This window comes from Bidens hawaiensis, unplaced genomic scaffold (assembly GCF_021521415.1).
Source record: "Bidens hawaiensis isolate Kalapana, Puna unplaced genomic scaffold, B.hawaiensis_p1.1 tig00022690_1, whole genome shotgun sequence".
Classification (NCBI taxonomy): domain Eukaryota; kingdom Viridiplantae; phylum Streptophyta; class Magnoliopsida; order Asterales; family Asteraceae; genus Bidens; species Bidens hawaiensis.
This window is the reverse complement of record NW_027493545.1, coordinates 184,866-198,927: the sequence shown is the minus strand read 5'-3', so window position 1 is coordinate 198,927 and position 14,062 is coordinate 184,866. Positions and strand designations below refer to the sequence as shown.

At 38.7% G+C, this 14,062-nt stretch overlaps 1 protein-coding gene across 1 annotated transcript; it reads left to right on the top strand.

Moving 5' to 3' along the window:
* The first annotated feature begins 576 nt into the window (after window positions 1-576).
* Window positions 577-3,623, top strand: LOC143566094 (glutamine synthetase). Its single transcript, XM_077052879.1, has 12 exons — window positions 577-755; window positions 997-1,036; window positions 1,133-1,236; window positions 1,343-1,391; window positions 1,910-2,016; window positions 2,099-2,186; window positions 2,271-2,399; window positions 2,499-2,573; window positions 2,664-2,717; window positions 2,803-2,840; window positions 2,943-3,102; window positions 3,184-3,623. The coding sequence occupies exons 1-12, from the start codon at window positions 682-684 to the stop codon at window positions 3,337-3,339; spliced, it is 1,074 nt and encodes a 357-aa protein (XP_076908994.1). The 5' UTR covers window positions 577-681; the 3' UTR covers window positions 3,340-3,623.
* Window positions 3,624-14,062: the final 10,439 nt, after the last annotated feature.

Genomic DNA, 14,062 nt, shown 5'->3' with positions numbered 1-14,062 from the left:
AAATAGTCATTAATGTATGCATTATATCTTGAGATGTAACTCATGAGTCAAATCATTTTCACTAATGATTCATGGATAGCATGGATTAAGGAGAAGAGAGATTAGAATATTAGTATAGAATTTTAATCTAGAAATAAATATGGTTAGGACACCTAGGCATCATTATTTTTGTTTATTAGTATTGTAAGATGTAATATAAGATTTCCTTACTCCTTATTTATTGTTTCTTTGTTTCCTAAGTTTTATATTCTTTTTTCTTTTTCTTTCAAAATTAAGTGCGTTTATTTTTGGTAAAAGAAATTATTAACTTAGAATTAAATTACAAATAAAATATAAGTTATTAATACAAATAAAAAAAAACTAAAAGTAATAATGATATGCAAACTTTTTGAACAACTTTTACTCCTAGCTACAGCTAAGTAAACATTAAGATTGATATCAATATACATTACAGTTTTGTTTTATTGGAGGAGTTTCATTTGAAACATTAATTTATGAATAAAATATTTATGAAAAAAATCTTTTACAATTTATTGTGTATTGTGAAATAGTATAATATTAATAATCAGAGAGTATCAACAACCACCTCAGCTATAAAAACGCATTACTCCACCTCTCAAATACAACCCATCAATCTCAATACCCACCCGAGAGGAGAAGAGAATCTTACCTTGTGATCTCATGGCCCTCCTTTCGGATCTCATCAACCTTGACCTCACTGATTCCAGCAATAAAATAATCGCTGAATACATATGGTATCATTCATTCATTCAATCTCTCTGTTTTCATCTTTTTTCTACCTTATTTCTTTATTCCATGACATGGGTTTCATTCCAATCCTTAAAAAAAGTTGTTCTTTATTCCATAAACATTCAAAGTTCGGCCTTTTGGTCGTTTAAGGAACAAGTTTATTAGAATACTTTGGAAACAAATATGTTTTGCTGTATTTAACTAAGCTTGTTTGTTTATTAATCTAAAATGGTTATTTTGAAACAGGATCGGTGGATCGGGTATGGATCTTAGAAGCAAAGCAAGAGTAAGTAGATTTTGTTCATTCTTGTTTATAATTTTTTTTTTGCATGAGTTTGATTTAATTTGTAACGTTTTTTTTTAATTATTTTGTCACGTTTAGACACTTTCTGGACCGGTTGATGATCCCAAGAAGCTACCGAAGTGGAACTACGATGGATCTTCGACAGGGCAAGCACCTGGTGAAGACAGTGAAGTCATTTTATAGTAAGTAGTTTTTCTTGTAAAAGTTTTATAGTTTATAAAATTTTGTTTTTTTTTTTCTTTTTATGAATGTTTTGACTTAAAATTGTGTTATTGATTTTTGTAACAGCCCTCAAGCTATCTTTAAGGATCCGTTCAGAAGGGGCAACCATATTCTGGTACATTTTCAAGATTTTCAAATTATATTATATTTTTGGGATTTTTTTATTAATATCAACAACCCACTGGAGGTGTAAATGTTCTGCTTTTTCTCCAAGCGGTCCGGGTCAATAAAAGTCAAATCCGGTTGATGATGGAATCTGTTCATGTTGGAATAGGTTTGGGAAAATCAAAGAATTGGGTTTGATCGGTCTGAAACTGCGTTTTGACTGGTTCGGGTTGGGTTTGACCCGATTGGAACCGGTTTCAATATATAAGGTTACACCCCAATTACAAACCTATGGTTCCCAAAGATTCCTAACCGATTCCTACCAAAATGGGTTGCAAACCGGTTCAAAATCGGTTGTATAAGGTTATACGATCCGTATGACATGTGAAAAAGATTTATACGGGACCTAACCTTTATAAAAAAAAAGATACAGATTGTGCAATTGTCTATAGTATTAGTAACACCCTTTAGGCTTTATATATAGTAAGCTTTATTTAAACATGACAACTTTAATTTTTTGTATTATAGGTGATGTGTGATGCCTACACTCCAGCAGGCGAGCCGATCCCGACTAACAAAAGATGTGCTGCAGCCAAGATCTTCAGCAGCCCGGAAGTCGAGAAGGAGGTTCCATGGTATTGTTCTAAAAACCCCCTGTTTCGGTTTTAATAACTTATTTCAAAATTATATGACTTGAAATTAATTACTTTACTATAGGTACGGAATTGAGCAAGAATACACCTTGTTACAGAAAGATATTAACTGGCCATTAGGTTGGCCCCAAGGTGGATTCCCTGGTCCACAGGTAATGAATCTTGCTACAAAAACCACGTGAATTGATTAATATTTCGTTACTTTAGCTTAACACCCGTGATTAAATACAATTTAGGGCCCGTATTACTGCGGTATTGGTGCTGATAAGGCTTTCGGACGTGATATTGTTGATTCTCACTACAAGGCTTGCCTGTATGCTGGTATCAACATTAGCGGTATCAATGGCGAGGTTATGCCCGGACAGGTACATTATTAAACATTTTGACCCGAACCCGTCTCTCATTATTCCATTTTTAAATCATATAAAATATTAAAATTACATTTTTTTTATGTTCTTGCATAGTGGGAGTTTCAAGTTGGACCTTCTGTTGGTATCTCTGCGGGCGATGAATTGTGGGTTGCTCGTTACATTCTTGAGGTATATTTAATTACTGTTTTGTTTTTGTTTTCGTTGATTATTAATTGCAGTCTTGAAATTTCAACATTGTTTTTGTTTTTTTTTCCTCAGAGGATTACCGAGATTGCTGGAGTTGTTGTTTCATTCGACCCCAAGCCAATTCCGGTTAGTTTTTAACCTTTTATTTTTGGAGTGTTTTTGTTTATAATGGAATGTGAAAATCAGGTATTAAAGATTTGGTTGTGAACAGGGCGACTGGAACGGGGCTGGAGCGCACACAAATTACAGGTATTGTATAATAGATCAAACTCTTTAGTTGTAATTAAAACCATGCTTCAATGTTTATGACTTTATTCTAATCATATATTTATAATCGCGATATTATTTTAGCACAAAAACAATGAGGGAAGAGGGTGGATACGAGGTGATCAAGAAAGCTATCGAGAAGTTGGGTCTGAGGCACAAGGAACACATTGCTGCTTATGGTGAAGGAAACGAGCGTCGTCTCACTGGTCGCCATGAGACAGCTGACATCAACACCTTTTTATGGGTATATATATATCATGTCACATAATTTAATGAATCAGTCTATACACATTTTATGTTATGAAAATGTTTTATGTTTATGTAGGGTGTTGCAAACCGTGGGGCATCTATTCGTGTCGGGAGGGACACTGAGAAAGAGGGGAAAGGGTATTTTGAGGACCGAAGGCCAGCGTCTAACATGGATCCGTATGTTGTGACATCGATGATTGCCGAGACCACCATCTTGTGGAACAAATCTTGATTTAATCAAGATTTGGATCATGAAATTATGAAGCCTGATTTGGAGGGAGATTAAAAAAAAATTGGAATTTGAAACAGCCCTTCTTCTATTTTGTACTTTGTTGAAAGTTAGGTGTATCCTATTATGTTTCCTTGTTTATTCTTATTTGATGTTTCATATGTTGTTGAGCAAAGCATTTTGGGTACAAAATGCAAATGTCAACTACTTGATTGGATTTGAGTTATTCCCTTTGGGGATTATTGTTGATATGTCTTATTTTGAATAACAATATGGAGGGTTGATTTCGGCTGTTTGTGTTTATGTTTGTTTCACATTCTTTCGTTAATATTGTTGTTTTGACATGTTATATATAACTTTTTCTACAAAATAGGTTGGGTTGATGCAGCGCATTTTTATGTTAATTTTAGGTTATTATAACCATTATAAAGACATGTATTCTCTCATTTATTTTGTGTAGCCAAGTCTCTAAATTTTAACTAATATCTATTCTATTGAATTTGATCCAATTTTAATTAGTGTGCATCACCAATATACTTGTGCAAAAGGTAACTCAAGTAGACTTGGGTATAAAACCCGATTCCAGACCCAACATGACGTACCTTTCCTATTTGCCTTGTGATACAAAGCAGGTTCTAATTCCTCAGAGAAACTATACCTGAAAATGAACCAGAACCATTGAAATCTGTTTCATCTCTACCTGGTCAAAACCAGAACCATAGCGGGACACCATAGCGGGCCGCTGCGCGCTAAGCGATAAATGGCGGATCACTTGAGTTCTCCCGCAAATCCATGACAAGCCGCATGCGCGTTCCGGCGATTCACGCCATAGCGGGCCGCTGCGCGCTAAGCGATAAATGGCGGATCACTTGAGTTCTCCCGCAAATCCATGACTAGCCGCATGCGCGTTCCGGCGATTCACGCCATAGCGGGCCGCATGCGCGCTAAGTGATAAATGGCAGATCATTTGAGTTCTCCCGCAAATCCATGACTAGCCGCATGCGCGTTCAAGCGATTCACGCCATAGCGGGCCGCATGCGCGCTAAGTGATAAATGGCGAATCACTTGGGTGCTTCCGCATATCCATGACAAGCCGCATGCGCATTTCGGCGATTCATGCCATAGTGGGCAGCATGTGCGCTAATCTTTACTCAATGACAGATAACTTGTGAGCTTCTGCGGATCATGCAAAAGCTCCGGACAAAGTTACGCTCCGACATGAGTCAAGTGTAATCTTATGTGGATCTGTATTCTTTTCAAATGAATAAAACGAGGCTCTCCTTTTGAGAGAAGCGACTGATGGGGTCAATTGATATGTCACTTTTCTTTCACTGTTAAAAAATTATATAATAATAAGATAGAGATAAAAGTCATTTTCTCTCATCCTCACAATGGAAGAGACATCATATACTGCGCCATCGCCATCGCGGAAAAATGTGATGGCCGCACGTGCGCCATCGCAGATCAGTACTCCGTCATCACGTGCACTCCATTTCTTCGTTTTGCAAAGAAGACTCCGCCTCAATGCATGCGCGCCCGCGAGTAACCGCTCCGCCGCCATGCATGCGCACCGCGGATCAAAACCCCATGCGGGTTGGAAGACGACCCCATGCGGGTCAAAAATAGTACAATATGAGCTTGGAAGAAGACACCATTCATGGGCGCCGTGCTCCGACATAGCAAACTCTGACCAAGGCGGGTCACCTGCAAGCTCCGCTGGTAAGCACCCGACCACCATTCATGTGCGCCGATGGGTTTCAACAATACGTCACCATGCATGCGAGCTAAGGATCATCGCGTCACCGTGCATGCATGCGTGTCCCACTGATCAACTCTACGCCGCCATGCGTGCGCTTCCGCAGATGAACAATCCGCCGATGTGCATGCGCGCCATGCACATGTTGCACTCCACCGACATGCATGCGCGGGCTGCGGATAATGCATGCGCGCTCAACTCCCGACATGCATGCGCGCTCAACTTTCTGCCGCTATGCATGTGCGCCCGCGGATCACCACTCCGCCGCCATGCATATGCGACCTTGGATCACCATTCCGCCGCTATGCACGCGCGCCCGCGGATCCTCACTCCGCAACCATGCATGCGCGCCCGCGGAAACCACCATGTGTGTTCGAAAGACGACTCCATGCTTTTGGTTTTACGTAGAAGACTCCAACGCCATGCATGTGCACGCAACCCTCTACTATGCTTGTGCGCAACCGCTCCGCCATGCATGCGCGCTCAACTTTCAGCCGCTATGCATGCGCGCCCGCGGATCACCACTCCGCTGCCATGCATACGCGACCTTGGACCACCATTCATTCGCGCCACCTTGAGGCAACAGCGCGCCGCCATGAAGCAGCAGCGCGTCGCGGCGGATCACGATGCGCCGTCGCGGGTCAATACTCCGCCACCATACATGCGCACAGTCGCGGATTAACATTCCGTCAACATTCATGCGCGCCACGACAAGTGAACCTCGCCACCGCGTAATGTCATTGCGCCACCACGCGTACACGCCACCGCGGATAACCATCTGGCCGCCATGGTGCATGCTACCATGCATGAGTTCCACCGCTATGAAGCAGCAGCGCGCCATCACGCATGCGCGCTGGCGCCGAGCACCGCACCACCGCGATCCAACACCTCGCCCTCTTCGTCGTCGTCCTCGTCCTCCTCATCGTCCTCATCGTCGTTTTCATCGTCGTCGTTGTCTTCATCATCGTCGTCGTCCTCATCCTCCTCATCGTTTTCACCAGGCAGAGGCCGATACATCCAAAGATGTTGGACCAAATCCTCCTTTAGTGCGCTATGTATCTCTTTTGACCGCACGGAATCCGAGTTTTCGAGTCGTTGCTCCATACTTGCCGGAGTCTGTGGTGGATCCGGGTCCGGTATGAAAGTTGGACATATTGCTCTTCCCTCGTCCTCGATGATCATGTTATGCATTATGATACACGCATACATAGCACATCTCATTCTTTCTAAAGACCACAGACGACAAGGATTTTTAACATAATGCCATCGTTGTTGAAGAACACCAAAACACCTCTTGATATCCTTTCTCGCAGACTCTTGCACTTTCTTAAAATACTGTCTTTTTTCATCCATCGGGTCTCTGAATGTTTTAACAATTATCGCGAACTCTGGATATATTACATCACCCAGATAGTACCCATGATCGTAGAAGTTATCGTTAGCCCAAAACGAAGCGACAGGAACGGTCCCAGATATGTAACTCTCCATCATAGGAGACTGCTCTAAGACGGTTATGTCATTGTTGGAACCGGGAACACCAAAGAATGCCGACCAAATCCAAAGGTCGTATGAAGCGATCGCTTGAAGGCTGACCGTTGGTCCCTTTTGGTCACCTCGTGTGAATTGACCTCGCCATGCAGTTGGACAATTAGCCCATTCCCAATGCATGCAATCTACATTTCCTATCATGCCGGGGAAACCATGTACCCTTGTATGTGCCTCGTAAAGACGTAGATCGTTAACGTTGGGCTCTCTCAGATAATGTGGTCCATATAGTTTAAATATTCCTATATTTTACGAAATTTTTATAAAAATAAATGATCACAGTAAACAAGTGATAAACTATTTAAAAAAAAACAAAACGTACCGTAACAAAAATACTCCAAGGTGTCCCGAGTTCTTTAAATACTCGTCGTTGATGTCGGTCGTGTTTCCGTAGGCGAGCACGCGCACGGCTGACGTAACCTTCTGGATAGCCGTGAATCCTAGCGTACCTTGAGCGTCAGGCTTTTGCTTAAAGTAATCATACTCACGCTCCAAATCATTGGTGATGCGCATAAATAAATTTTTAGACATCCGAAAACGACGCCTAAAGGTCTTCGGGTTCTTGTATCTCGGCGTGTCGCAGAAGTAATCCGCCATCAACCGGTTGTTGGCTTCGGCACGATCTCGTTCGATATATGCTCTTGTTGAAACGGGGGGGTGGAGAGCTAATCGCACCTGTAACGGAACTCATATACTGTGTCGCGAGCATAATCGCACTCGTAACCGCCCGTTCCTTCTCCACGTCCTCGGCTTGTTGGTCGGGCCCGAAAAACTGTTTATATATAGATGGAGGATCCATATATAGTGAATTTGGTGTAAAGGAATTTTTATAGAGATGAAAGAGAATTTTTATAAATTTAATGAGGTTTGATTGAGGATGAAATGGTTTAATATATAGAAAATATATTTTTTTTTTACTTTTCCAACGGTCAATTTTGCAACGGTCAAACATTGGATTTTGTGTCATTCTAGCGTTGTATATAAAACGCTGCCAAATTTGAAATCAACATAACGCAGGGGGGGGGGGGGCGGTGTACCCCCCGCGTTTTCGTCTTTCACGCTACACACAACGCACCCATTACGAGTGGTCTAAGAATTTAAGAACAAAAGTTTATAGAATTGCATATGTGGTCCCTGAATTACTCTTAATTATGCATAAAATGTCATCATGTTTTGTGTACCAAAAAGCAAAGTATATTCTGCGGCTTGTTTTTGAAAATCAAAACGTAGATAAAAAATACGTGTAACGATATCTTTGGAAATGAAAAAGTGATGTCTACGAAAACGAACTTCAAGCAAAATTAAAAAGAAAAAAAATTAAAAATCCAAGTCTTTTTTTAAACTAGACGGGTGCCCGCGCGATTCAGCGTGAGTTTGAACATGTCAATCACGTACAAATATAAGTGTTTATGGTTCAGTTAAAATCTTGAAATCGTTTAAATCGGTCATTGGTTTGACTTCTTTTTTTTTCTTTTTTACTTTCGGTTTGTTGGCGGTTTCAAAATTTTCAAAACGTAGTGAACGGTTGGTTCGCTGTTTATATCGGCAACCGGCCATATGAAACCAGAAAAGACTGTAAATTAACCTAATTGTCATATGATTCTTTTTGTAATCTTTGTTGTTATTATTTCACGTCCTAGATCTTCCAATAATATTTACCATTTATGTGGCTAAAATTATCATTTTTTATTCATGATCATCTCAAGTATAATATTATGTTGGTTTTTAGTTAAAATTGATGGTGCAATTAAATTATTAAATATTTTTAAACTAAATTTATTATTAAAGTTTTAACTGTGAAACCAAACTGGAACCAGGCCGTTAGTAACGATTTGGTTTCAACTTTCAATGGTTGAGTTTGGTTTTGGACGACAAAAAATCAGTATTAACAGTTGAACTCACAAGTTTAACTTAAAAACCAACAAAACTGACACTGAACACCCCTACGTAACATATTAATTTATTTGAAATGAAAAAAAATTACAACAATATCATATCCAAATTAAAGAGAATAAAATGCTCGTTTTTATGGTGCAATTTGTTTATAAAAATATTAACGTATGAAAAGGCTATAGTCGTTTAAAAATCATGGGTGAGAAGTTAGTTTACAAGTTAAATTAAAAACATAATATGGTTAAAGATGAGGGACCAAACTTGTAAGTTGAATGGATTGTGTTTGAAAGGCATGTTTACCCTTACTAACACATTTACCTCATGCTTTAAGTGTTGTAAATTACTTAAAAATGAGTGTCTTAATTTGCCCTTGTTTGGTGTATTATCAAACAAGGGTAAATTAAGACACCCATTTTTAAGTAATTTACAATTTTTAATGGCTAATGTACATCTTATATAACATGCAAGATAAGGAAAACTTGTCAATATGCCTTGAAATAGTTACAATATAGCTCCCTCAACTTTACTCAACTTTTGTAAATTTTAAGAAATAGTTATTATTTGGACCTATATCTTTACACATACATTCCTTTTTAATTTTAATTGTAAATAACTTCCCACCAAAGATTTTCTAACGACCATAACTTTTTCATACGTTAATATTTTTTATAAAAAAATGCACCATATAAATGAGCATTTTATTGTCTTTAATTTGGTATGGTTTTGCTATAATTTTTCAAATAAAAAAAATTAACATATTACGTATGGGTATTCACAATTTGGTTTTAACGGTTTCAAAGTTATACCGTGAGCCAAACCGTTAGTTTGATTTTTTGTTATTAAGAACCAAAACTGAACCCTTGAAACATTAAACTGAATCGTTACTAATGGTTTGGTTTCACTTATTGAACTTCAATAATAAATTTACCGTCTGATCCGGTTTTATATGGTCAATTTTCGGTATAAACCATAAACCAAATCCTTTGCTATGGTTTGAACATTCAGAAACCGACTGACCAAAAGTGATGATTGGTTCAAACATTTTCTAGGATTCAAACGAACCTTGAACATCCATAATTGTTACATGATTACTATAATTTTTGTTTCCTGCCGCATCGCGCGGGCACCCGTCTAGTATATAGTATAGATATAGATAGAAAGATAGATAATTTCTTGGTTGGTCATCGTGCTTTGTAGATGGAGAATTGGTTCTTAACGTTTAATAGTTGCAAACTCATTACTATAGTGGTTAAAATGTATGAATTTTGTAATTATGATGGTTTTTTCCCCTAATTGTAGTTTAATTTCTCCATTAATCCTATTTTACATATGTTAAAAGACAACAATTTAGATTTAACCACCACCACCACCCGCCACCACACCATCACCATTATCGTCGCCACCATACCCCCTTCCCTTTCACGGTCGTTGCCTTCTACTCCATCGCTGTCACCACTCCTTAAGGTGGGCGCACAAAATTTGAACTAGTCTGCCATGGTAAGTTCTCAGATCCATATTCTCCTAAGTAGAATAGGAGTCCACTAAACCCTTTCTCTTGATCAGTTATCACACCATAACTATTGTCACTATATCAGTGTTATCTTGCAGCTTCCTTGTTTCTTGTAAATGATTCCATGTTCCTTGTTTTTCTTTTGATGTAGTGTATCATTAATTTGCTTTATAGCCATAAAGAGATGAGCCATTGGTTCATGCATGAATCTACTAAGTAATCTGACTATAGGTCTAACATTGTATGCAACAAATACCCAACTACCCAAGACAACCGATTATACTTTTGTATTGAGTTTCGTCCACTGGATTTCCTTTTTCTTGTTTGATTTCTTTAATGGATGAAGAGATTGATGCTCTGATACCAATTGATGCCAAGATTTATGACCGTCCAGAATTGATTCGATAAGGAATAAGATGAAATATAGAAATGAAGTAACAAAAACTCGATTGATAAACTTTGATTAAGATTCTTGACACTGGATCGATCTATATATATACCTCACGAACCATTAAGTTCTTTCAGGGTTGCAAGGGTTCAAATACTTTAATAGATCAACACATAATCTTGTAGGTTACAAAGTTAAATTTATGACACTTCTACACCCTAAACTTTACATACATACATCGTGTGAACTAAATACACTATATATGATCCCTTATATTTAGATAAGAACGACTAACTCCACAATCCGCATTGGAGAAACACGTACTATGATCTACGTACAAATCATTAGGTCTGCAGGTGGGCAGGGGTTTTTAGTTGTTGTGGTGAATGAACTATATGGAGCATAGACTTCTTTTTTATTAAACTTATCAAAATAAGCTATAGGTTGGATGAACAAGCAGAATTAAATGTTACATGAAGGAAACCAGTTAGAAGTATACAACTTAATGCACTATTTTCATTAAGCTTTCTAGCCTATCATCTTCAACAACATCAATCTTCAAATTATTAAGATCACTTTCAAAATCCATCCACATATACGACGTCTCTTCATCACATATCACTTCTTCCAACTGTGACAATTCCCTTATGGACATTGGCAGTTCTTGCAGCCCGGTACAACCGTTCATCTTGAGCACTCGCAGCCTAAACAGTGCACTAATTTCTTCAGGCAGCACACTTATACTCAAGCAGTCCGAAATAGCAATCGAACTCAGATTATGCAAACTGCCAATCGATTCAGGCAATTCTTGTAGCTTCGTGCAGCAATGCAGATTAAAGCTTTCAAGATTTGACAAATCCCCTAACATTTTGGGAAGAACATCAAGCTCATTACAGTTAGTGACACTTAGCTTCTGGAGATTAACAAGATTACAAAGTCCCGATGGCAGTTGTTTCAGATCATAGCACATGCTGAATTCGAGACATGTGAGATTCGCTAACGTGCTAGGTGACTTTGCGGTATAACTCATCAGTGCATCACTAATCTCGCACATAATAAAAGAAAGTTCTCGTAAATTTTTCAACGCGAATATTGGCTGAAGAGAGGGAATGGACACATGGTCGGATCTGATCGTTGTTAGGCTGGGTAAACACGCGATGGATGAAAGATCATGTAACTTGTAAGGATGATCGTCATGGCATGTCAAATGTAAAACCTTAAGTTGGCTCATTCGGTTAATATAGTCGGGTAGCGAGTAACTATCAATTTTTATATCCAATGTCAGTTCTTCAAGATGCAAATTGATGCAAGAATTGAAGCCAACACTTACGTGAGTTTTAAAAGCCGGAAGCAGTTGATCAACTTTGTCTTCTGAATCATTAATCCCGACCGCATTCTTCATATCGCTTACTGTTTCTACATGCAATTCAGGCTGGAAGAACTCAACGAGCTCGTTGTTCAACCGAATCAGCTTAGCCGAATGAAGACATTTTTGGTTCTTATTCAGAAATGTGGCATTGGAGCTTTTGAGAACGAGCCTTTTCGCTATCTTCAAATAAGAGATGAACCTTATAATATCATTTTGAGGGCGCTCCAGCACCTTGATCAACCTCCAGTATTCATAAACTACTGGCCCGATACTTTTTAGTGTATTTTCGAGGCGTTTGAGTTGGGTATTGGATGGGGTAGTATGCATGGATTCCGCAACAACTACCTTCAAGAATCTATCGAATTCAAGCAGTAAAGCAGTCTGAATTACTATCGCCATAACTGAAGTTGAAGCTGTAATACGATTTTACGTACAGTAATATGAGATTGAGGAACTAAGAATAAACACGCGCGGTATTGGTGACGAATAACGGTACCTGAATAACACGTATATATAATCTTATTCTTGCAAGGTTGTTGAAACTACCATGAAGAGTAAAGGAAGTAAACAGGCATATGTTGTGGAACATGTTGTTTTTTACTTTTTTTGTTCCTTGTTTTGGACTTGACTATTTTATTTTAACTCGTCTATTTGACATTTTGACCACTCACGCGCTTGCTATATAAGTGTGTATATGGTCCCTGAATTATTCTAAAATATGCATATACATATAATGTCATCATATTTTGGGTATTTAACTAGCAAAATATAATCCGCGCGTGTGGTGGGTTAGTGGCGAAGCTTGGACAAGAACGCCAAAGTGGCCGGACTCGATATGTATTAAAGAATCATATACCGGGGTGGCTGGGCTAAAATATTTCGGACAAAAACGAGTACCACGTATGAAGATTTTCGGACGAAAACACATAAATTTACACTAATGAGAAAAAAACGAGGGTGGCTAATACAAGCTTCGCACTGGGTTGGTTTTAAAAATCAAAACGCAGATGAAAAACATATGTGACTAGGGATGAGCTTTTTTCCTAAATACCCGTACCTGTTCAGTACCCGTACTTGTACCCGTACCCGTACTTGTACGTGTCTATTGGGTACGGGTATGGGTACGCAAATTTACTGATTATAGGTACGGGTACTTTCGGGTACAGGTACAGGTACAAGTACGGGTATTACGGGTACTGCTACCCGTTTAGAATATGTAGGGGCTTTTATTAGGTTTCCAACACTTATAACTTAACTTTCAAGCGAGATTTTCAAAACATGATATATATTAGTTGAATAAGTTCATTTTCAACTTATATGTGTGTATTCATATATTGTGTATTCGTATATTTTTATTTCATTAAAAAGTGTATGTGTAATTGTGTATATAATTAAATAACATCTATTAACTTTCACTCTTGTTTTTCTATAGAAATTGAGGAAGCAATAAACTAAGAAAAAGAAAAAGGAATGGATTTTATATTATGGTTGATTTGTTTCATTTTTAGTTTTGGTTGCGGTATTACGGTTTTGGTATTATAGATAATTGATTATCGGTATCGTACCGTTACCGATACCTAGTTTAGTGGAGCTTTTTATTAAAAGAACAAAGAGGTACCAAAGCGAGTGCCGTACCCAAAGTACCTGTACTCGTACCTGTACCGGTACCCGTACCCGTACCTTATAATTCGGGTACGGGTATGGGTACCAAGATTTACTGATTTTAGGTACGGGTACTTTCGGGTACAGATACAGGTATAGGTACGGGTACGGTCCCGATCTCATCCCTATATGTGACAATATATTTTAATAACACAACTTCGTATAAAAGGAATAAGAAAATTTGAAAATAAGAAAACAAGGAAATTAAAAACGAAAGGAAATAAAAGAAAAGAAAAGACCAAAACTGGAGGGAAAGGGTAGCTGGATTCGAACTCTGGTGAAGAAACACTAAGTGACCCCGGGCAGATTACGGATAATCTGGGGGTTAAATAGATGTTTCCCACGAGGGTTAGGTCCGGCAAGATGGTTATTCTTCTGATGACCTGCAAAACAGACACCGTGAGCTCGTCACTGAGAAGGGGGGGGGGTACCTCCTTGTGACCACCCTCCGGCGTGAGAATCAAACTAGATTGCTCTGAATATAAGTGTATATTAAGAGAAATAGCTAGAGCAGATAAGATACAAGATAATGATACCGTTCCAAGGTGTTGGAGTATTTATAGCCGAAGGTAGGTGTCCAAGCAGGTACAGCCAGCTGTATAA